Genomic DNA, 26565 nt, shown 5'->3' with positions numbered 1-26565 from the left:
ATCAATAATAGTAAAAAGAATGAAGCTAGTGGCTTTTCTTAGTGGTGTTAGCAAGGAATTGAAATCAAATATCTGAGAGAGGCAGTCTTGGAGATTGCCTAATAAGGAAAAGGTGACTTACAATTGGGATCAAAGGTGTGGTATTACCTTTGTTAGAAGGTAATCATAAGATTGCTGACACTAATCTAGTATTGTATCTAATTTGGGGACAGTTGGGAAAGACGGTAACAATGTTGTTGGGGTTCTCTGGGATAGTTGTCCTTTGAAGAAATGGAGGCACTAAGCAGAAGGCCAAATAGAAATTTTATCGGTTCAGTGGACCCAGGTAGGAATACCCAATACTCTGTATATAGTGCTATGTGGGACATCTCCCATATAAGCCCTTAAACAGCTTGGAAGAGCCAGGAACAGATTATAGTGTCCATCTTGGATACTACTCTAAGCCAAGCAGACATTGCACTATACCTGGACGTTCTGAGAAGACTGTGGGGCCACTTGAGGAGGGAGAACACTTAAAATCCCTCTGGATCACTAAAGACAGTTCTGCACAATATTAATCAATGTGGGTGTTTGTATTCCCTCCCCCACTGACACCAGGGACTTCCTGGCAAGGTCTCAGAAAACCCTCCCATGGGGAGAGTAGGGGATATGAGTATATACAGCTTGTGAATGATGGGAAGAATCCAGGGAAAGGCGCATTCAGAATCAAGAAGCACTTGGAGATTTTCTCCAGTGAGATGGCTTTGCATCTGCTATTTCTTGGCACAGATTTGTTTTCCTTTGACCAACCACTTCATGGAGAAGAAATGAGAGGAAAAAACGCATGAGGTAAAATACCAATGTCCTTTAATAAGGTAAAAAATTAACACTGAGAGTATGGGTGAGAAAGTGGAAATATCCAGTCTCTGAGAGAAAACTGAGCTTTGATATCATCACTCAGGGCTAATGAGACCTAACTGACTTTCTTCCTGAATGCAGATTTTCTCTATTCACACTCTAGGGTTGCACCTTCCTTTATGATGAGATGGTCTACTTCTGAGTCACATTCCCCTGACCTTGGTAGGGAAGCTGAGAGAATCTTCTTACACAAGTTCATGCCCTCCTCATACTTGTCCCTCCATCTTTCTTTTTCCAGTAACTGCCTACATTTAATGTGGGTTCTTTTGGTGAATTTCTTGCTCCCATTATAAATGATGTAAAAAGAAACATCTTGACTTCAAAGAAAGGTTGTTCATCAACCGCAAGGTAGATGAACATTATTATCCCATTATTATCTAGATGTGGGCTAGCCACTGAGACTCCTTACTCAGAAGATATCCTGAACCTGGTCATAGTATGACAGCTATGGCTCCTGTGATTACCAGCCACAGAGTACAGAGGAGGAAAATGGTATCAACCTCTCAATCTTATTTCTCTCCTGTTCCCTCCCTCCCTAGTATCAGTATCTGTTCTCTATAGATTTTGCTATGGAGTGAATGTTTGTGCCCTCCTAAATTCATATGCTAAAATCCTAATCCCTGGTGTGATGGTATTTGGAATTGGGAGTTTGGGGAGGTAATTAGGTCATGAGAGTTGGAGCCACCACAGTGCAATGAATGCCCTATAAGAAGGGCTGCTTCCTGTCTACTTTCAGCCATGTGACCATACCATGAGAAGATGTCCTGAAAATCAAGAAACAGAGTCTAACCAGACTCTGGATTTGATGGCACCTTGAGCTTCACCTTTCTGCCTCCCAGACCTGTAAGAAACAAATGTTTCTTCTGTAAGCTATCCAGTCTGTAGTGATTTGCTATGGTAGCCTGAACTGATTGAGATAGATCTATACCTCCAATATTCTTAAAAAGTAAACACATACTTTCAGCTCTGATTTTCCCATATACAGGAAGAAAATTAAACATCTGAGTACATGCTCTATTAATAACTGATGCTCAGTGAAAAAACAAGATGAAAAGAGGCATGTTGTAAATAAACTTAGAACTGTGGATTGACTATATTGTTTGTCTTTAGGTGCATACAAGGCCATGGGAATGTCCAATCTGACAGGACTTTCTGAATTTATCCTCCTGGGACTCTCGTCTCGGCCTGAGGACCAGAAGCCACTCTTTGCCCTCTTTCTTGTCATATACTTGGTCACCTTGGTGGGAAACATGCTCATCATCTCAGCTATCCGCTCTGATCCTCGACTACAAAACCCTATGTACTTCTTCCTAAGCATCTTGTCTTTTGCTGATATGTGCTACACTACAGTCATAGTCCCCAAGATGCTGGTGAACTTCTTATCAGAGACAAAGACCATATCCTATGCTGAATGTCTGGCACAAATGTATTTCTTCCTGGTCTTTGGAAACATAGACAGTTATCTCTTGGCAGCTATGGCCATCGATCGCTATGTAGCTATTTGTAACCCCTTTCATTATGTCACTGTTATGAGCCACAGGTGCTGTGCCTCCCTCCTGGCCTTCTCCATCACTTTGTCCTGTCTCCACTCCCTCCTACACGTCCTCCTGGTGAATCAGCTCACTTTTTGTGCATCAAATGTTATCCATCACTTTTTTTGTGATGTCAACCCTGTTCTGAAACTGTCCTGCTCTTCCACCCTTGTCAATGAAATTGTGGCCATGACAGAAGGGCTGGCCTCTGTGATGGCTCCATTTGTCTGCATCATCATCTCTTACCTGAGAATCCTGATTTCTGTTCTCAAGATTCCTTCCGCAGCTGGAAAACGCAAAGCATTCTCCACCTGCAGCTCCCATCTCACTGTGGTGGCCTTCTTTTATGGAAGTATCACCTATGTATACTTTCAGCCCTTGTCCAATTATACTGTCAAGGACCGAATAGCAACAATCAACTACACTGTGTTGACATCAATGTTCAACCCATTTATCTACAGTTTAAGGAACAAAGACATGAAACAGGGCTTAGAGAAATTGTTAAACAAGATTAAGTTTCAAATGACCATATGTTCTTCTGCAAAGGCCAATAAAACCTGTGGACCCTGATTTGCAAGGTGTGTATACACACCCCCGTGTGTGTTACAGCACCTGATGCGACTCCTTTCAGAGAATGCCCTTTCATCAATTGTAGCTGCACCTTGTAATTTTGCACCATGTGATTTCTGTCATTCTATGACTGGATGGTTTACGTATCTTGATACTGATGCTCCAAGCATAGACTCATTCCATAATCTCTCCATTCTGGAAAATCACATTTCTTTTTTTCTTTCTGTATTTATTTCAATCCTCCTATATTTCTTTCTGTATATAAATGCAGCCCCACTTGGTCATTTGAACCAACAGAGAATTTTTGTACATATGTATACACAAATGTACACCTGCAAAGATATTTATGCATACATAATCTCTCTATTCTGTTTGAAGGTGTCCGAACTTTTTTGCAAATGTGTATGGGAGGGTTAATGGGTGTGTCTCAACCCTGCATTGGACAAGTGGTCCCTAACTCTGTTCCCTGATAATGCCATGATACAACTACAGTCCCTTTTCTTAATTATCACAAGACCTGGATGTCCTGAGCTCTAGAGTCTTATTTTCTCAGTAACTGACACCAATCACCCAACTGACTGTAAGACAACCCTATGCCTCTGCATGGGTTTGGTCTCTACTCTTCCTTCCCTCCATATTCACCTTGATGAATACTCAAGGTGCATTCATCCCCTGGCTCTACCTGTGGCTTCCCTTGTGTGCTTTTCTTTCTAGAGATGGCTGTATTTCTACAGTCTCTTCTGTCAATGTTTTCAGAAGTCCATGTAACTAAAAATGTTTCCTATGGACACTGGAGGCAGAGTCAAACATCAATGGATGTAAACTACCTTTTGGTTTGGAGTGCCTAATATAAAAGAGACCCTAAACTTATGTGAGGAACAAATTATATGACTTAGGAAAGCAATCAGATGAATTACTTTATACAATGGTTTTTTTTAAAAAAGCAATGTAGTGAGTCCCTTTCCTCCTTGACATTTTAATAGAAGGAAATGTCTAGGTCAAACAAATTAAACTCTCATGGTATTTCAGACAAGGAGAAGATGAGTGACCCTAAAGTGTTAAATGATAGAATAAGGTGTTGGTGATCTATCACACATGGTGAGTATATTTAATAATTTGTCGCACATTTCTAAGTAGGTAGAAGAATGGATTTTAAATGTTCTCACTACAAAGAAACAATAAGCATTTGAAGTAATGTATATGTTAATTATCCTGATTTGATCATTCCACAATGTATACATGTATCAAAACCTAACATTGTATCCCATGAATATATATAATTGTTAATTTAAAATAAAAATAAAACTTTTTAAAAAGACTCTTTAAACCCATTTCATTTTTGTCACATTAATCTCTATACTAGGGCAAAGCAGAATCAGTGTGAGGATATGTTGTTCAATTTCATTTCATGATTTTCTGTATGGCATGTTAATTTTAATTTCCCTGCCAACTCTGATTAACTGATAAAGCCTCCTTCATTGCTATAGAGAGACAATTCATGTGCCTACCACTGAACTAAACGAACAAGGATGTATGAAGCTTGATTATGTTTGTTATGGGTGTGGCAGGAACGAGAAGACTAATATGTGTAACAAGCTAATTTTCAGTCACCACAAAAATGAAACTATTTCTATAGTTTAATGTTATGTTTAGTTTTGAAACCTCAGACTACCTAATTGCAATCCAATTCTTAATTTTTCTCAACCCAATCCAATAATTTCTCAGTTAATTCCCTTGTAATGCAGCCCAATTCATTCATTTCCCACCTCTTGCGCTGCTGTCCGCCGATATCCCTAATATAAAGTTTTTTTTTAAGTTCACTCTCTTTTGGTCCTATGTTAGGATATGTTGTTAACATCTGCCCTTGTTATGTTCATTTTTCACTATGGGATGGTTAAATGAAACACTTTCCCATTAAATTAAAAAACATCCAGTATTGTATAGAAAATTCCTATATATATACCTAAATCTATTTTCTAACATTTTATTTTGTTCCATTAATTTTATCATCTCTAATTGCATCAAGCTATAATGTTTGATAGTGAATATTACAAATCTTAATCCCAGAAGAATGAAATACTAAAGATAATATTTATTTAAATATGCTATTTAACAATTGTATGGAATAATTTTGAACTCTTAAGCTAATGTGAAATGTAAGTAGGATAAAAATTTTTAAATGGTAGTTAATGCAACTATGATATAACTATGCCAAAATTCTTCTCAGATATATAAGTAAGCAGTTCATGTCCTTTCTGGCATATGAACCAGACTTTCTAGTAGCTGGAGTTAAAAAGCAACTCTTAACTGGCAATTTAACATATTCTGTGCCTTTGCCTTTAAAATTTAGTAGGTAGCATTTATTGAGTGCCTGTCATATGTCAGGCAGGCAGGCATTATACTAAGCGTTTGCAACAATGAGCCTTTTACAAATTGGAAAACAGGATCAGCAGGGTCAAATGTCTTACAAGGAGTAGCACTACTAATAACAGGGTTCATATTTGTCATTGTCCTCCTTATACAATACTGCCTGTCAACAGTAATCTGCTAAGGATCAATCTCTGCTATCAGGCATTTTCTATCGGAAGTCTGACTGAGAAATACTAAGATGATCTAAGTCTGGTCTCAAAACTGTGATGTGAACCATTTTCATTGTAATTACCTGAGGTAAACAGCTATTCTAGGTATTCAAAGGCCAATGAGAAAAAGTCACAAGCATGGGCCTTCTGTCACCTTAGTTTTTCAAAGTCTGTTCCCTTGTAATACAGCCCAATTCCTTCATTTCTTTTGAATGAAGGGAAATGGTTCATTTCTTGATTCGTTTCTCATATTTCTATAAGAAAATTGAGTATATTTAATATAAATTTTTAAGAATTCAGATTATGTGAAAGTTATGTATAAGTTTATACTATTTTAACAAATATGCAATAAAAGCAAATTTGTTTTATGGAAGAAAAGAAATGAAAACAACGTAACCTGAACATTTGTACTCTAATATCAAACTGAAATAAAAAATAAGCAATTTAAGGAAATTTTTTAAAATAAAATAAAATACATACTAAGGTAATTCTTCCTACTTTTCAAATAGTGTTGCTGGTCTCACATATTTATTTATTCATGTAAAATATTTTTTAATTGATAATTGTTTTCCTTTCATACCTATTTTCACGTGTTGTGTCAAACAGGAATTGAAGTTGGTCCTGTCCTTAGATGTGGGGTGAGACAGTTTAGATCGATCGATTAATCAATAGACTATGTCAATTACTCTCATGCTATATATGCTAGATGACCATCTATAGACACACATATGTGTATATATACAAATATATAATGTACATGTTGATTTGCATAAAGCTGACTTTTTTTGATATTAGATCTTCCCATCTATACTTTGATCTTCCCATCCCTACTCTTCCCTATGTTAATACTTTGATCCTTCCAATAAACTGAACACACTGTGTTAACCTAGCATTTGTTTGACTGACTCAAATGACAGGGAACTCACAACACTATGCAATAACCTATCAGGAAAATGCAGGTTAAAACCACAATGAGATACCACCTCACCCCCAGTAGAATGACCATTACTAAGAAGTCAAGAAAATAGATGTTGGCATGGATGTGGTAAAAAAGGGATACACATACTGGTGGGAAAGTAAATTAGTACTAGTCTATAGAGAACTAAAAGTAGACCTACCATTTGATCCAGCATTTCCACTAGTGGATATCTACCCAAAGGAAAAGTCGTCAGACCAAAAAGACACCTTCACTTGAATGTTTATCACAACACAATTCACAATTGCAACGATATGGAATCTACCTAAGTGCCCATCAACTGATGCATGGATAAAGAAAATGTAATATAGATATGCCATGGAGTCCTACTCAGCCATAGAAAGGAATGAAATAATGTCTTTTGCAGCAACGTGGATGGTGGAAGATATAACCCTAAATGAAATTTCTCAGGAATAGAAAAACAATTGCCACATGTTCTCACTTTTAAGTGGTAGTTTAATAATGGGTCATTTACATTGGAAACTAAGAGAATAGGAAGAGGGTAAGCAGAGAAAATAAAAACTACCTATCAAGTATGTTGTACACTACTCTGGTGACAGGTACACTAAAAGCCTTGACTTTAGCATTATGTAATTCATGCATATAACAAAAAAAACTTGTACCCCCTAAAAATATATTGAAATATATTGAAATAAAATTCTTTTCCTGATAATTCCTAAACAATGTATTTTCAAGAAAAATTTTAATCTCAGTTAATCAATTCCACAAAAATCTTTATGTTTGTATTGTATATTAAAGATGTACATGATATTTTGATATACATCTACATAGCAAAATGATTACTCAAGCAAATTGACATATATTTCATCTTACATGGTTAGCTTTAGTTTTTTTAATGTGCTAAAAGTATCTAAAATCTACTCTGTTAGCAAATTTCCAATAAACAATACAATATGATTTAACTGAATTTATAGATACATTTGAGGCTGTTTCTCCCCACTGAATTTTCCCATACAGGAACACAAAATATTCTCCTAAATATTTAGGTCTTTTTTTGGACTCCACTCAGAACTTTTACTTTATTCCTATATGTCTTCTACAATATTTTACTCTTCAATATGTAGACATTCCTATATGTCTTCTACAATATATTTACTTATACTGCACAAAAGTGCCTCTTGCCAAACAGTCCCTCGTGGAACAAATTTTGGTCTCCCTACCATTCTAGTCGTCTTCCTCTGGACAAGCTTCAATTGTCCCTAGCACGTGACTCTGAATATGAATCTCCAGTTGGGGTCTGGCCAGCACAAAGTGAGATCATCACTCCCCTCACGAACTTAGATTGTTGACATTCCCCTTGCACTGCTGATTCATATGGTAACTAAGCACCTTGAGGCTCACTGCCAAACAAATTTGACTTAAGCTAAAACTTAAACAGAGTTCTTCAAGATGTTGCCTCAAAGGACTGAATTTAAAGCCCCCTCTCTGATCTCCTCCCCCTCCCTACTTGCTTCCCATCTCCTACTCGCTAGGGAAAGGTTAGGATTTGCTACCAATAGACAGATTGCAGAATATTAATGGTCTACAATTTCTGCTGGTCTACAATTTTTTTTTGATGGTCTACAATTTCTGCTGGTCTACAATTTTTTTTTGATGGTCTACAATTTCTGCTGGTCTACAATTTTTTTTTATAAAAAGTCATTTCTTATATGTGAAAGAAAATAAACAAAGCATTCCCACTGGAGGAATCCAGCCATTGGGCAGTGACTAAGGCTGTGAGGTCCAAGTCCCTATACTTGCATCCTGGTTTCAGCAATGACTTGTTGTGTAATCTTGGGCAAGTTTCCATACTTAATCCTTCAGTGCCCTGAGTTTCTTATCCATAAATGATCTCAATATGTGTATACAAGAACTATTGTGAAGTAAAATGGATTATGTGTATGAAGTGCTTAGACCAGTGCCTGGCTCACAGTAAGCATTTAGTTGATGCTGTTGATGCCCTTGTCACTGCTACTTACCCCTCCTTTCATAATGCCTCATTATGAGCTAATGAGATCAGATGGTACACTTGCATTTGAACATCAGAAGAGAAAAATTGAAGTTGTTTCATCCAGAGCATGAGTTGATGTTAACGTTACTTAAACATAACAAGTTTAGAAACATAGTAGGTCTTTATCATTTTGCTGAGTTCTCTGCATTGGGATGCAGAGCCCCAAACCAAGATAAAAATAAAAGATTACCTTACTTCGAGTTTGCTATTGTTCCTTGAGCAACATTCCCCTTAGCAACCTCATGGAAACAGGTACCTGGATCTTAGAGTGAGATCCAAATTTTCTTGAGTTCCTTGGCCACAATGCCTTCTAATAATTTCCAACACTTAGGAATGGAAAAACAGTTTTTATCATGTAATTTTAGTAAATTTAAAGATGTCAACTGATGTACATTATGTCATCATGGTAAAGTAGCTACCATGACTAATTCTAAATCCTAAGTGCCTACCTAAACACCATGAGAAAATGGAGACGTCTGAGGCCATACCTGTGTGGCTAATGTCACTGAGGACAGCCCTGACCTCCCCCAGGGTCCCTTTTGGCTCCTATTTCAGTAGATTTCTGAACCAGATGAGCTAATGTTCTATCAAGAAATCAACACTTTTGCTTTCAAGAGAAAACATGTTTCTCTGACTAGAGGGCAGAGTAGACGTGCCTGGTTGGTCTTAGTTTCTCTGCACCAAGAACTGTGTTGGGATCAGCTATGGCCCTGGTTACATTGAGAATGACCTGATGGGCTAAAAGGCAACCAGGCTGAATTCCCAATCACCCATCCATCACCAAGAAGCCAAACTTGCACCTCTGGATTCCATTTAATTAGGCTATCAGTACCAAATCTGAATGGTTAATTAGCATTAAAGAAAAAGAGCCTAGAGGTTCAGCAGCAAGTCCTCCCCAGAGCCTTGTTAAAAAAGCTGAGATTGAACCTGTCCCTCAGAGTCTTCTGCAATGATGATAGCTGGAAACTTTTCCAACAACATTGTCAGAGGGAGGCTTCCTGGATTCCCCCCAGGAGTTGCGCTCAACGGACCACATTCTACTTTAACTTTAGAACAGGTAAACCAGATGCCATAACTCAGACCCACCCATTTGAGGGCAATTCTCCAGGGCTGCATTAGAGGAAGCTACTGAGCAATTTTTAGAGAGTTTTTTTAAACCAGTTTTGGTCAGGAACCTTTTTTCCCTTGTGTTTTTTTGAATAACATTGTTCTTGGGGAATACAAATCAATTCCCCTATTCTTTCTGATCTCCTAATTAAAAAACCTATTTAATAGTGTTTACTTTGTCTAAAGTGTGGTTTTCAGCCTCCTCTGCACATTTAGAATCACCTAGAGAGCTTGTAAAAAAGATCCTGATGCCAAGGCCACAGCCCAGACCAATTAAATGAGTCTCTGAGGACGTCAGCCAGGAATCAGTATTTCTAAAGCTCACAGGTGATTCCAATAAGCAGCCAACACTGAGAATCACTGGTTTCTTTAGAGGACCCCCATTGCCTGATGGAATTAGTTAGACCCAATATGATTTTAAGGTCAACAAATTAATGAACATATTTCCCTGTCTCCTAGGTATTTTCCTATCTATCATAAGTTTTGAGGTTTTGTGCCTCTTTTTAAGTTTTTTTTTGTGTGTGTGTGTTTGTGTATCAATATTTGATACTGAGAGAAGACACAAAGAAAACACTATTAAAATACTTTAATTCTATTTTTCTGCTCTCCAGTAATCTTTTCACATTTATTAATCTATGTGGCATTAGAATTATCAATTTCTTCATGTTTGCTGGAATTCATGGGTAAAACATTTAAGTATGGTATCTTTATAAGTCCTGTTTATTGAGGTTAAATTTACAAAATATAAAATTGAGCAAGGCTAGGTGAGGCAGTTCACACCTATAATCACTTCAGGAAGCTGAGGTAGAGAATTGCTTGAGGCCAGGAGTTCAAGACCAACCTGGGCAGCATAGTGAGACCCCTCCTTACAAAATTTTTTTTTAAATTAGCCAAACATAATGGTGCATACATATCCCTAGCTACACAGGACACTGAGTCAGGAGTTAGAGGTTACAGTAAACTCACTTGAGCCCAGGAGTTAGAGGTTACAGTAAACTTAATGCAGTGATCATGGTAACAAAGTAAGATCCTATCTCTTTAAAAAAAAAAATAAGTTAAAAAAACCCATATTAAAGTGTATAATTCAGCTCGACACCTGTAGCACAGTATGTAGTGCCAGCCACATACACCAAGGGAGGCAGGTTCAAACCCAGCCCAGGCCAACTAAACAACTGCAACAAAAAATTAGCTGGGCATTGTGACAGGCACCTGTAGTCCCAGCTACTTGGGAGGCTGAGGCAAGAGAATCACTTAAGCCCAAGGGTTTGAGGTTGCTCTACCACAGTACTCTACGAAGGGTGACATAGACTCAGTCTCAAAAAATAAATAAAGTGTATAATTCAGTGATATTCAGCGTCTCCACCTAGTTCCAAACATTTTCATCATCCCAAAGGAAAACCCCATTCCCACTTAACAATCACTCCCCATTTCTCTATCCCCTTTCCCCTAAAAAACGTTGGTCTACTTTCTATCTCTATAGATGTATGTATTCTGGATGTTTCATATAAACAGAATTCTATAATACATGACCTTTTCTGACTGTCTTTTTTGAATTAGAATAATATTTTTAAGGTTAATTCATGTTGTATCATGTATTATTTCTTTTCATAGGAAGTAATATTTCATTGAATGGATATACCACATTTCATTTATCCAACCATCAGTTGGACTTTGGGGTTGATTCCACCTTCTGACTTCTGTGAATGCAGCTGCTATAATCATTTGTCTTCAAGTATTTGTATAACTATCTGTGTTCAGTTCTTTTTGGTGTATACTTAGGGATGAAATTGTTGATTCACATGATAATTCTACATTTAATTTTTTGAGGAAACACCAATCAGCTACAATTTTATGTTCTTACCAGCATTGTGTAAGGATTCCATATTCTCACCATCCTCAACAACACTTGTTATTTCTAATTTAAAAAAAAATTTATAGCCTGGTAGGTGTGAAATGGTTGTGATTTGCACTTTCCTAATGATATTAGTTATCTTTTCAAGTGTATTTGCAAGTAATTTGTGGTTACCATTTCAATATTTAATTAATATTAAATAGTTAAATTTTAAGACTATACAATTAAGACCCAGATAGTTAATTGGGCTATTGAAATTTTCCATTTGCCAGAGGTGGCGGGTTCAAATCCAGCCCCAGCCAAAAACTGCAAAAATAAAAATAAAATTTTCATTTCTTCTAATTTTGATAATTTACATTTTACTAAAACTTCATCAAAGAAGTTGTAGTTTTTACTCTAAATTGCTAAATCTTCTTTGTATCTGTAATTTTATACCCTCCTTTTTTAAAATTTATTTATTTTTATTGTTAAATCATAGCTGTGTACATTAGTGCAATCAAGGGGTACAATGTGCGGGTTTCATATACAATCTGAAATATTCTCATCAAACTGTTCAATGTAGCCTTCACGGCATTTTCTTAGTTACTGTATGCAGGCCTTTGTATTCTGCATTTAGTAGTTTTGCCTATACCCATTCTAAGATGCACCACAGGTGTGGCCCCAGCAATTACCCTCCCTCCACCAAAACCTCCCCCCTCCCTACCCCTTCCTCGGCCCTTTCACCATAGCCTTGTGCTACAGTTGGGTTATAGCCTTCATGTGAAAGCTATAATTTAGCTTCATAGTAGAGCTGAGTACATTGGATACTTTTTCTTCCATTCCTGAGATACTTTGCTAAGAAGAATATGTTCCAGCTCTATCCATGTAAGCATGAAAGAGGTAAAGTCTCCATCTTTCTTTAAGGCTGCATAATATTCTATGGAATACATGTACCACAATTTGCTAGTCCATTCGTGGGTCGATGGACACTTGGGCTTCTTCCATGACTTAGCAACTATGAACTGGGCTGCAATAAACATTCTAGTACAGATGTCTTTGTTATATTGTGACTTTTGGTCTTCTGGGTATAAACCTAGTAAAGGAATTACAGGATCGAATGGCAGGTCTGTCTATCTTTAGGTCTCTAAGTATTCTCCAAACATCCTTCCAGAAGGAACGTATTAGTGTGCATTTCCACCAGCAGTGTAGAAGTGTGCCCTTTTCTCCACATCCACGCCAACATCTCTGGTATACCCTCTTTCTTATCCTCAATAATGTTCATTTCAATCTTCTCTACTTTTTTTACTTCACACTTACTAAGGATTTTACCACTCTACTGATCTTTTCAAAAAACAGCTTGGTTTTATTCATTGGATCTCAGTTTTTGGTTTTCTATTTCATTGACTTGGCATTTAAACATTAATTGCTTCTTTCAACTTATTGGGGTTTATCTCATTGTTCATTCCTTGCTTCTTTAGTTAAATATGTATTTTTATGGTTTTTCTTTCCTAGTAACTATATGTCTTCTAGATTCTACTTTCTTCTTTTGTTGCAGATTAATATGAGGGTACAAATGTTTATGTTACGTTGTTTTCATTTCTAAGGTAAAGTCAAGTTGTAGTTAAGTCCCTTACCCAGGGGGTGTGCTGAACACCCTCACATTGTGCACATTAGGTAAGAACTCACCAATAACCCTCTCTCTTACCCTCTTCCCACCCCCCACCTCTCCCTTGTCCCTCACTAGAATATATTTGTGTTTTTCTTTCTATGTACATGTAGTTGTTTATATATGGGTTTCATATTAGTACTGAGTACATTGGATACTTATTTTTACATTCTTGTGATATTTTATTAAGAAAAATGTGTTTCAACTCCATCCAGAAAAAACAAAACAAAACATGGAAGCAACCCAGGTGCCCATCAACCCATGAATGGATTAACAAACTGTGGTATATGTATACTATGGAGTACTATTCAGTCATAGGAAAAGATGGAGACTTTACATCTTTTGTTTTTACCTGGATGGTATTGAAACAAATTCTACTTTATTCTTAATTACACAAAAATGAGAATCAGCTGAATTTCAGAAGCCATGTCAGCAACATTGAATGCTGCAAGTAATAGCTTCAAAGTCCTCCAGAAAATTATTTTGAAACTAGAATATACAGAACAAAAATAAGTAGAAAGAGGAAGAAATAATGAAAATTCCCCCTGTGATTGTGGAAGACATTTCCTTTCTTCAGAAATCATTAAAGAAATAATACAAAATTAAGTAACTATATAAAATTTTAAAATATAATTAATGTTTGATTAAATAAAAATAAACAGGTTTGTATTCAATGGGAAACATTTATTCTTTTCAAATACATGAGAAATATTTACAAAGTTACCATGTAATGATGAAAATCTAAACAAATTTCAAACATCAGAAATCATACAAGCCACATTCTCTATCTACATCATAACTACTTTAGAAATTATAACAAGAATTGCACAGAAGTAATTCAAGACAAATACCATATTATTCCAGTCATGAGGTGTGTAGTAAAGTGTGTAGAAAAATTCAGAGGAAAATAAAACAGAAGGGCAGTTACCAAATAAAGAGGAATTGGCTCTTTTCACTTAGCATGATTCTCTGGAGATTTGTCCAAGTTGTTGTGTGTATCAATAATTTGTTCCTTTTTATTATCAAGTAGTATTACACAGTATGCATGAACCATAGTTTTGTTAACAACTTTACCCAGTGGTTAATCTGAGCTATGTCCAGTTTGGGGCCATAATGAATAAGCAGCTATAAGCATTTGTGCACAGATTTTTATAAGTCTTTTTTGGGGGGGTGGGGATAAATGCTCATAAGTGTAATTACTGGGTTGTACGGTATTTGTATGTTTCTTTTATGTTTCATAATATTAAGAAGGTACAAATATTTGTGATACATGGCTTGAGTTAGGGCTATAAATGTGGCCATCACCCAAATAACATTCATTGTACCAATTAGGTAGGACTTTGCCTTCCTCACCTCCCCCCATGCCTCTGCTTGATTTCCAATGACTTTTACTTCCCTCTGTGCACTAGTGTGCCCATCAGTTAGCTCCAGTTTATTAGAGTGTACATGTGGTGTTTGGTTTTCCATTTTTGAAATAGTTCACTTATGATAATGGGCTCAGTTCCTTCCAAATTGCTGCAAAAGGCATTAATTCATCCTTTATATGGCTGAGTAGTATTTCATGGTACATAATACCAAATTTTGTTAATCCACTCATGAACTGATGGGACTTGGGTTCATTCACATCTTTGCAATTGTAAATTGTGCTACAACAAACATTCGAGTGCAGGTGTCCTTTTGATAAAATGACTTATTTTTCTTTGGGTATATATCCAGTACTGGGATTGCTGGATTAAAAGGTAGGTCTCCTTTGAGTTCTTTGAAGAATCTCCATACTGTTTTCCATAGAGTTTGTACTAATTTTCAGTCCCACCAATAGTGTTTAAGTTTTTCTTTCCCTCTGTATTTGCATCAGCATCTATTATTTTCAGTCTTCTTAATAAAACCTATTCTAACAGTGGTAAAGGGATAGCTCACTGTGGTTATAATTTCCATTTCCATCATGATTAGTGATGTTGAGCACTTTATCATGTTTCTTGGCTATTTGTCTATGTTCTTTTGAAAAACTATTGATGATGTTTGCCCGTTTTACAATGTGGTTGATTTGGGGGTTTTCCTTGCTGATTTGTTTGAGTTATTTGGATCATGGGGGTGGACCCCTCATGAATAGATTAATTCCCTCCATCAGGGGTGAGTTTTCACACTACTATTTCCCAGGAGAACTGGTTGTTAAAAGGAGCCTGACTCCCCTATCCCTGCTTCCTCTCTTATCATGGGAACCCAGCACCTTCCAGTCCCCCTTTCCTTCTGCCATGAGTAGAAGCAGCCTGAAACCTTTCCTCAAAGCAGATGGCCAATCTTGAACATTTCGTATCAGAATCATGAGCCAAATAAACCTTTTTCTTTTAAAATACTCAGCCTCAGGTATTCTATAGCAACACATGATAGATTAAGACAGGTACCCAAAAGTGCCTGTTATCATAGGGACACACCCTGTTCTCAAGATGCATCAGAGTTCTATCAGCTAACACTATGGAACTCAAAAGGGTGAAGTAAGGAATAAGAACAAGCAGAAAGGTGGATAGTGGATGGTAGGGGGACATTCAGATCATCATCATCATTAACTTTAATATTTATTGTATAAGGCAGGATTAGATTCATGATTTTTAGGGTCCAATGCAAAGTGAAAATGTGAGTTCCTTTTCTCTAAAAATACGAAAAATCTAAAGACAGAAACACCATACCATTAAACTAATCCCCAGGTGCTTCTAAACACAGGCAGCACACCTATGAGGCTCCTCCTGGTGCCAGAAAGTCTAACCATTGAAAACTGAAACCTTATTTAATAAGATGATAAAGTCAAAATTTCTTTTATCCCCGCTTTATAAATAAGAAAACCGAGGCACAGGACTGTCTAGTGAATTGCCTAATGTCATTTAACTAGTAAGGTGGGGCAGTGAATTGACCTCAGGCATTAATTCCAAAGCCCATTCTCTTATCTAACATTGACTGACTTTCAAAACTGTGCCACAGTTCTCTGTCCCTCTTAAGTATCCCAATATTCCATGCTTTCCACACCTTCACATCATCATGCGAACCTCAGGATCATTCCTACCTTCCCAGAGGTTAAGAAACTTGCCCAACATCACATGGCTAGTGAGTGCAGAGCTGGGATGTAAAGTGAGATAACATTTCCAAAGCTTACCTCTTACCTCTCTTACCCTCTACACCAGAATCAGATCCAACATAAACTCTTATTTTTATACCATTTTTTAAAAGTAAAAATTGTGGGTCTCCCAGAAATAGACTCACATAAATATAATTAGCTGATCTTTGACAAAAGAGAGAAAGCTTTTGATAATAAATAAAAGATAGGCTTTTCAACAAATGGAACAGAAATAACTAGATATCCACATGCAAAAATAAATGAATCTAGAAACAGACTTTACATCCTTCACAAATATTAAGTCAAAATAGATCACAGACCAAAATGTAAGATGTAAAATAATAAAAGTCCTAGGATAAAACACAAAGGAAACCTAGATGAATTTGGCCTGGTGATAATTTTTTAGATACAACACCAAACACGATATCCATGAAAGAAATTATTAATAAGCTGGAATTAATAAAAATTTTAAACTTCTGCTCTAATAAAGATACTTTCAAGGGAATAAGACTGGCTGAAAATATTTGCAAAACACAGATAAAGGACTCCTGTCCAAAATATACAAAGATTTCTTAAAACTCAACATATGAAACCAACAGATAAACAACTACATGCCCATATGAGAAAAAAACACAATTATATTCATTTTTATTTTTTTATTAAGTCTTTTGTACATAGATCATAAATACATTTATGCCATTTTAAATGTGTTGATTATTTGTACAAATTGGAGTGCTTACATCATACTAATCAACATAGCTTTCACCTTGTTTACCCAATTATAGCATTAGGACATTAGTGTTCTACACATGATAGATCCAACTTGTACTTGCAATGTGTGTGCTCCATAGGTGTAGTCCCCCTACTATTCCTCCTACCCCCTTCCCTCCCCTCTCCCTCACTTTCCCTCCTTCATCCTAGGCTAAAGTTGTGTTTCATTTTTCATATGCAAGTCTGAGTGATTATAAATTGGTTTCAGTAGTACTGAGTACATTGGATACCTTTTTTCCATTCCTGAGATACTTTACTAAGAAGAATATTTTCCAGCTCCATCCATGTAAACATAAGAGAGGTAAAGTCTCCATTTTTTTTAACTGCTGCGTAGTATTCCATGCTATACATATACCACAATTTATTAATCCATTCATGGGTCGATGGGCACTTGGGCTTCTTCCATGACTTGGCAATTATGAATTGAGCTGCAATGAACAATCTGGTGCAAATACCTTTATTGCCAAATGATTTTTGGTCCTTTGGATATACACCTAGAAGAGGAATTGCAGGATCAAACGGTAGGTCTACATTTAAATCCCTGAGTGTTCTCCAAACTTCCTTCCAAAAGGAATGTACTAACTTGCATTTCCACCAGCAGTACAGAAGTGTTCCCTTTTCTCCACATCCATGCCAACATCTGTTGTTTTGGGATTTTGTGATGTGGGCTACTCTTACTGAAGTTAGATGGTATCTCAGAGTAGTTTGGGTTTGCATTGCTCTGATGATTAATGATGATGAGCATTTTTTCATGTGTCTGTAGGCCATGCACCTGTCTTCGTCAGAGAAGCTTCTGTCCATGTCTCTTGCCCACACTGAAATGGGATCACTTGTTTTTTGCTTAGTAATAAGTTTGAATTCTCTGTGGATTCTGGGTATTAGACCTTTGTCAGAAGTATAACTTGCAAAAGTCCTAGCAAACAGAATCCAACAACACATCAAACAAATTACACACCACCACCAGGTGAGTTTCATCCCAGGGTCCCAAGGATGGTTCAATATACATAAATCCATAAATATAATACATCACATAAACAAATTTAAAAACAAAGACCTTATGATTCTCTCATTTGAGGCAGAAAAAGCTTTTGACAATATCCAGTATCTTTTCTTGATCAGAACGCTTAAGAAAATAGGTATAGAAGGAACATTTCTTAAACTGATAGAGGCCATCTACAGCAAACCCACAGCCAATATGATAGTGAATGGAATAAAATTGAAATCATTTCCACTCAGATCAGGAACCAGGCAAGGATGCCCACTGTATCCACTACTTTTTAACATTGTAATGGAAGTCTTAGCCAACACAATCAGGCAAGAGAAGGCAATCAAGGGGATCCAAATAGGGCCAGAGGAGATCAAACTGTCACTCTTTGCAAATGATATGATTATATATCTGGAAAATCCCAGGGAATCAACTACAAAATTCCTAGAAGTGATCAAGGAATATAGTAACATCTCAGGATACAAAATGAACGCTCATAAATCTGTAGCCTTTATATACACCAACAACAGTCAAGGGGAAAAAACAATCAAGGACTCTATTCCCTTTACAGTCATCCCAAAGAAGATGAAATATCTGGGAGTATATCTCACTAAGGACATGAAAGAGCTCTATAAAGAGAACTGTGAAACTCTGAGAAAAGAAATAGCTGAGGATGTTAACAAATGGAAAAATATACCATGCTCATGGCTGGGAAGAATCAACAGTGTTAAAATGTCTATACTACCTAAAGCAATCTACAGATTTAACGTGATCCCTATTAAAGCACCTCTGTCATATTTTAAAGACCTGGAAAAATTAGTCCTTCGTTTTATATGGAAACAGGAAAAAGCCTCGAGTAGCCAAGACATTACTCAGAAAGAAAAACACAATTATATTCAAATGCGGGGAGGGAGAAGAAGAAAGGGAAACAGGAGGAGGGAGGGGCATTGGTAAGCTCTCACCTAATGTGCATTGACAATGTAAGGGTATGCAGCACACCCCATGGGTGAAAGGGCTCAACTGCAACTTGAACTTGACCTTAGAAATGTAAGTAATGTAACCTAATCATGTGTACCTTCATATTAATCTGAAATAAAATAAAATATAAAAAATAATTAATATAGATGCAAAAAAATGAAAAACTGGCAAAAGACCTGAACAGATGCCACATCAAAGAAAATGTATGGTTAGCAAAAAACATATGAATAATGCTCCACAACATATGTCATTAGGGAAGAGCAAACTAAAACAAAAATAAGATATCACTACCTAGATAATAAAAGTGCCAAAATTAAATGCATTGGTGATACCAAATGCTGGCTAGGAGCAACAACGGTTCTCATTCATTGCTAGTGGTAATGCAAAATGAGATAGTCACCTTGGATGGCAGTTGACAATTTCTTACAAAACTAGACATACTTTTACCACATGATCCAGTAATCCCGCTCTTTGGTATTTATGCAAATAAACTTAAAACTTGCATCCACACAACTCCACAGACATTTACAGTAGCTTTATTCCAAATTGCCATAAACCTGGGAGCAACCAAGTTTTCCTTCAGGAAATAAGTAAATAAATGAACTGTGTTCCATCCAGCTAATAGAATATTATTCAATGATAAAAAGAAGTGAGCTATCAAGCAATTAAAAGACATAGAAGGACACTTAACTGCATATTACTAAGTGAAATAAGTCAGTCTGAAAAACTAGCTGTACTCTATGATATGACATTCTGGAAAACGCAAAACTGCAAGTCAAAGGGGTGACCAGGTAAAGCAGGGAGATTTTTTATGAGAGTGAAACTATATCATACAGTACTTGTGGACACATGACATTAGACATTTGTCAAAACTCATTAGAACATACAACACCAAGAATGAAGTCTATGTAATCTATAAGCCTGGATGATAACGAGGTGTTGAAATAAGTTTACCAATTGCAGCAAATGTGCACCTCTGGGGCAGCACCCGTGGCTCAAAGGATTAGGGCGCCAGCCCCTTATGCTGGAGATGGTGGGTTCAAACCCAGCCCCAGCCAAAAACTGCAAAAAAAAAAAAATGTGCACTTCTGGTATGAGTCTTGATGGTGAGAGCACAAAGGGTCTAGGGGAACTCTCTGTTCTTTCTGATTAATTTTGCTATGGAACTACAACTTCTCATGAAAAAAAGTCTATTTAAAAGGAAAAAGAAAATATCTATCTAAAACTGGTGATTTCGTTCCTCCTCCTCCCCCCGCTACTATCCGCAGCCCAGGGAACTGCCGCTTGCCGCCATTGACACGCACAGATAGAACCCAAAGAAAGGCAAAGAGTCCTGCCCGGCACCGGCGCCACGTGGGCCAAACCTGCGCTGGGGAGGGGTGCGCAGAGGGCACCGGGCGCGGGAGCAGGCGGCGCAGCACCAGATGGGGGAAAAAAAGGAAAGAAAATACGAAGATGTCGGGGCGAGGAGACAAGATGGCTGACTGAAGCCAGCTTTCCACAGAGGCTCCCGTTCAGAAGGAGAGTTAAAGGACAAAAATTCAGCAAGTAACCTGGTGGATTTGAGCTGCACTAAGAGAGAAGGTTGTAGAACGCACGTCAACCCCGCTGAGGTGAGCTGCGACCACAAGGATACAAACAAAAGGTACAAAATCCATCACCAAGTGGACGGGAGTCCCCTCCCCCATGAGAATGTCTCAGAGTGCCCCACAAACAACCGGGCAGAGTTCAAAGGTCCTCCCACTACACTCCATGGGAGAGACCCTCTAAAAACTGGACCTACCTCCCCTACTGGGGTGCCCCGGCATCCTCCTGCCAGGCATAAAACTGTATAAACTGTACATGGTCTCTACCTGGAATTCTGAGCTCCCAGCACTCTCCTTCGCTCACACTGGGGTCTGAAGGCCAGTCCTGGTCGGTCTGCGGAGAGGGGACTGCACCAGAGTGGCAGTTCCCTGAGGCACAGTGCCACAGCCGTCTTTTGGTGATAATACGGCCAGGCATAAAACTGTGTAAAGCTGTGTGTGTTCTCTGCCCGTAACCCCAGGCTTCCAGCGCTCCCCGCACTCCCCTCTGCTCTTGCTCCAAGGTCTGGAGGCCTGTCCCCCAGGGGTCCAGACTCTTGGGCGATTGCTCAAGGGGTGTAGACAGTGCTGGGCTGCAGCCTGTCGGTGCAGACTCTGGGGTACGGAGCGGAGAGAGGACGATTGGCCGGAGGGGAGCTACACTGGAGCAATGGTTGCCTGAGACATAAGGCAGCAGCCCTCTTTTGCTAGCAATACGGCTCACTACAGAATATTCTGAAGCCACACCCCCTGTCTCCCTGGGCAACCAGAGACTCTGAGTTTGCCTGAGGCAACATAAACTTGCAAACCAGGGAAACTCCCAGGGCGGGGCTGACCCAGAGGTCCGCTTTACTAAACCTAAGACGCACCTGGCCCTCAGGGGATGGTCAGCCTATAGACAATACAAGAGCAAAGACAAGCTGATTTGGAACTCAATTCAGCTTCTCTTCTGCAGGGGAAACGCAGAGTTGTTCTGTTCTGTTCTGTCAGTAACATTAATCAGGGGTGAGACTGGACCTGAGTGAAAACCCCTCAACCTTCATCTAGCACCCGAGGTTGTCAGGCCTCACCTCCTCCTGCTGGAGAGAGGCAGAGTGCAGTGGCTTGGCAGACTTCCTTGTGATTCAGGCAGTTACAAACTCCTGGAGTACCGAGACTTCCTTGTGATTCAGGCAGTTACAAACTCCCGGAGTGAATCAGGAGTACCGATTCACTACAGGCAACTGGGTCAGCCAACTGCAGGGCTATCAGTGACTGGGTGTGAAGTGGTGCAAGGTGGGGAAGGAGGCAGCAACCTTCCCAGACTGATTTATAGGCTGGGTGGCTTCTCCTGACTCCATGCAGCACTGGAGCAAGCCACACTAGAGTAGTCACCAGACCCCTGTGATCCAGTTCCCAGAGACCTCTTAAACTCTCTCACCTGAGACAGGTGCAGACTGAGACAATTGGTTTGGACATTTTTGAACTGAACCAATCACCTGAGGACAAATCAGGTGCTGCCCTAGGTGCACAGTGGTAGGAAGGTTTGATTTTTCTTTTCCAATTGTTTGCCAGTGGTGGGCGGGGTGACTTAATTGCTGATATTTCTCCACAGCTGAGACTTCAATCCAAAGTATCTGTTTCACTAGAGTGGAACAGAAACCAGCTCAAAACAAGGCAGAACCTTTAGCCCCACCACACCAGACAGGGCCCCAGTTTCTCAGGCCACAACACTGTACGGGCCCTCGACAAAGCCCCAGGGGAAAAAAATCAGAGGGAGTAAAACAACCATGGGGTGGAATCAGCGGAAAAACTCTGGTAACATGAATAACCAGAATAGATCAACCCCCCCCCATGGAAAGATATGGCAGATGCAATTGAAGATCCCATTCATAAACAACTGGCTGAGATGTCAGAAATCGAATTCAGAATTTGGATTGCAGACAAGATTAACAAAGTGGAATTAGGAATTTGAGGAGAAATTCAAAAGTTGTCTCAAGAATTTAACGAATTTAAAGACAAAACCAACAAAGACTTAGACACACTGAAGAAAGAATTTGCAGCCCTCGAAGATATGAAAAATACAGTAGAATCCCTCAGTAACAGAATGGAGCAAGCAGAAGAAAGGATTTCTGACATCAAAGATAAAGCCTTTGAACGCTTCCAAACTCTCAAAGAGGAAGAGAAATGGAGAGCAAAAACGGATCACTCACTCAGAGAGCTCTGGGATAATTCAAAGAAGGCGAATATCCGAATCATAGCAGTTCCAGAAACAGATGAAGTGGCCTCACTGGGAACAGAGGCCCTTCTGCATGAAATTATGAAAGAGAATTTTCCAGACATGCCTAGAGATTCTGAAATTCAGATAGCGGACAGCTTCAGAACCCCAGCACGACTCAACCCCAATAAGACATCCCCAAGGCATATCATGATTAACTTCACTAAAGTTAATATGAAGGAGAAAATCCTCAAAGCTGCCAGGAGAAAGAAAACCATTACCTTCAAAGGCAAGAATATTAGAATGACTGCAGATCTCTCTGCTGAAACTTTTCAAGCCAGAAGAGGGTGGTCACCGACTTTTAATCTCCTAAAGCAAAATAACTTTCAACCCTGGATCTTGTATCCAGCTAAACTGAGTTTCATTTATGATGGAGAAATTAAATACTTTAATGACATTCATATGTTGAAGAAATTTGCCATAACCAAACCAGCTCTTCAGGATATTCTCAGACCTATCCTCCATAATGACCAACCCAATCCTATACCACAAAAGTAAACTCACTCAGAAACTTCGGATCAAACTCCAATTTCCACACTGGCAAAAGGATTAAAAATGGCCACTGGACTTTTGAAAAACTTGATACCCAAAACTTCACCAGACTTATCAATATTCTCCATTAATGTGAATGGCTTACTGTCCTCTAAAGAGGCATAGGTTAGCTGACTGGATACAAAAACTCAGGCCAGATATCTGTTGCATACGAGACTCACATCTTAACCTAAAAGACAAATACAGACTCAGGGTGAAAGGATGGTCGTCCATATTTCAGGCAAATGGTAATCAGAAAAAAGCAGGGGTTGCAATTTTATTTGCAGATACAATAGGCTTTAAACCAACAAAAGTAAGGAAGGACAAGAACAGTCACTTCATATTTCTTAAGGGTAATACTCACTATGATGAGATCTCAATTATTAATATCTATGCACCCAACCAGAATGCACCTCAATTTATAAGAGAAACTCTAACAGACATGAGCAACTTGATTTCCTCCAGCTCCATAATCGTCGGAGATTTCAACACTCCTTTGGCAGTGTTGGATCAATCCTCCAACAAGAAGCTGAGCAAAGAAATCTTAGATTTAAACCTAAACATCCAACATTTGGATTTAGCAGACATCTACAGAACATTTCATCCCAACAAAACTGAATACACATACTTCTCATCAGCCCATGGAACTTACTCCAAAATCGATCACATCTTAGGTCACAAGTCTAACCTCAGTAAATTTAAAGGAATAGAAATCATTCCACGCATCTTCTTGGACCACCATGGAATAAAACTTGAGCTGAGTAACAACAGGAATCTTCACACTCATACAAAAACATGGAAGTTAAATAACCTTATGCTGAATGATAGCTGGGTCAGAGATGAGATTAAGAAAGAAATCACAAATTTTTTGGAACAAAACAACAATGAAGACATGAACTATCAGAACCTCTGGGACACCGCAAAGGCAGTTCTAAGACGGAAATTTATAGCACTGCAAGCCTTCCTCAAGAGAACGGAAAGAGAGGAAGTTAATAACTTAATGGGACATCTCAAGCAACTGGAAAAGGAAGAATATTCCAACCCCAAACCCAGTAGAAGAAAAGAAATAACCAAAATTAGAGCAGAATTAAATGAAATTGAAAACAAAAGAATAATACAACAGATCAATAAATCAAAAAGCTGGTTTTTCGAAAAGGTCAATAAAATAGATAAACCTTTGGCCAACCTAATCAGGAAAAAAAGAGTAAAATCTCTAATCTCATCAATCAGAAACAACAAAGACGAAATAACAACAGACTTCTCAGAAATCCAAAAAATCCTTAATGAATATTACAAGAAACTTTATTCTCAGAAATATGAAAATCTGAAGGAAATTGACCAATACTTGGAAGCACGTCACCTTCCAAGACTTAGCCAGAATCAAGTGGAAATGTTGAACAGGCCCATATCAAGTTCGGAAATAGAATAACCATACAAAACCTCCCTAAAAAGAAAAGCCCAGGACCAGATGGTTTCACGTCTGAATTCTACCAAACCTTTAAAGAGGAATTAGTAACTATATTACTCAACCTGTTCCAAAAGGTAGAAAAAGAAGGACGACTACCCAACACGTTCTATGAAGCAAACATCACCCTGATCCCAACACCAGGGAAAGACCCAACAAGAAAAGAAAATTATAGGCCGATATCACTAATGAATATAGATGCAAAAATATTCAACAAGATCCTAACAAACAGAATCCAGCAACACATCAAACAAATTATACATCATGACCAAGTCGGTTTTATCCCAGGATCTCAAGGCTGGTTCAATATACGTAAATCTATAAATGTAATCCAGCACATAAACAAATTAAAAAACAAAGACCATATGATTCTCTCAATTGATGCAGAAAAAGCTTTTGATAATATCCAGCATCCCTTCATGATCAGAACACTTAAGAAAATCGGTATAGAAGGGACATTTCTTAAACTGATAGAGGCCATCTACAGCAAACCCACAGCCAATATCATATTGAATGGAGTTAAATTGGAATCATTTCCACTCAGATCAGGAACCAGACAAGGCTGCCCATTGTCTCCATTGCTTTTTAACATTGTAATGGAAGTTTTAGCCACTGCAATTAGGGAAGAAAAGGCAATCAAGGGTATCCATATAGGGTCAGAAGAGATCAAACTTTCTCTCTTCGCGGATGATATGATTGTGTATCTGGAAAACACTAGGGACTCTACTACAAAACTCTTAGAAGTGATCAAGGAATACAGCAGCGTCTCAGGTTACAAAATCAACATTCATAAATCGGTAGCCTTTATATATACCAACAACAGTCAAGTTGAAAAACAGTTAAGGACTCTATCCCATTCACAGTAGTGCCAAAGAAGGTGAAATATTTGGGAATTTATCTAACAAAGGATGTGAAAGATCTCTATAAAGAGAACTATGAAACTCTAAGAAAAGAAATAGCTGAAAATATTAACAAATGGAAAAACATACCATGCTCATGGCTGGGAAGAATCAACATAGTTAAAATGTCTATACTACCCAAAGCAATATATAATTTCAATGCAATCCCTATTAAAGCTCCACTGTCATACTTTAAAGATCTGGAAAAAACAATACTTCGTTTTATATGGAATCAGAAAAAACCTTGAATAGCCAAGACATTATTCAGAAATAAAAACAAAGCAGGAGGAATTACGCTACCAGACCTCAGAATATACTACAAATCAATAGTGATCAAAACAGCATGGTATTGGCACAAAAACAGAGAGGTAGATGTCTGGAATAGAATAGAGAATCAAGAGATGAATCCAGCTACTTACCGTTATTTAATCTTTGACAAGCCAATTAAAAACATTCAGTGGGGAAAAGATTCCCTATTTAACAAATGGTGCTGGGTGAACTGGCTGGCTACCTGTAAAAAGTGGACCCACACCTTTCACCATTAACTAAGATAGACTCTCACTGGATCAAAGATTTAAACTTAAGACATGAAACTATAAAACTAATAGAGGAAAGTGCAGGGAAAACCCTTGAAGAAATCGGGATGGGCGAGTATTTTATGAGGAGGACCTCCCGGGCAATTGAAGCAGCTTCAAAAATACACTACTGGGACTTGATCAAACTAAAAAGCTTCTGCACAGCCAAGAACACAGTAAGTAAAGGAAGCAAACAGCCCTCAGAATGGGAGAAGACATTTGCAGGTTACGTCTCCGACAAAGGTTTAATAACCAGAATCCACA

The 26565-nt window shown here is 38.2% G+C and overlaps 1 protein-coding gene across 1 annotated transcript; it reads left to right on the top strand.

Moving 5' to 3' along the window:
- The first annotated feature begins 1938 nt into the window (after positions 1–1938).
- Positions 1939–3009, top strand: LOC128571654 (olfactory receptor 1L3-like). Its single transcript, XM_053571268.1, has one exon. The coding sequence runs from the start codon at positions 2022–2024 to the stop codon at positions 2997–2999; it is 978 nt and encodes a 325-aa protein (XP_053427243.1). The 5' UTR covers positions 1939–2021; the 3' UTR covers positions 3000–3009.
- Positions 3010–26565: the final 23556 nt, after the last annotated feature.

Source organism: Nycticebus coucang, chromosome 2, assembly GCF_027406575.1.
Source record: "Nycticebus coucang isolate mNycCou1 chromosome 2, mNycCou1.pri, whole genome shotgun sequence".
NCBI lineage: Eukaryota > Metazoa > Chordata > Mammalia > Primates > Lorisidae > Nycticebus > Nycticebus coucang.
Note: the sequence above shows the minus strand (reverse complement) of the source record. Positions and strands in the feature narration are given on the sequence as shown.

What these genes read in the sequence shown, in the direction of transcription:
- LOC128571654 (XM_053571268.1), top strand. Translation starts at nt 2,022, where the DNA reads ATGGGAATGTCCAATCTGACAGGACTTTCTGAATTTATCCTCCTGGGA.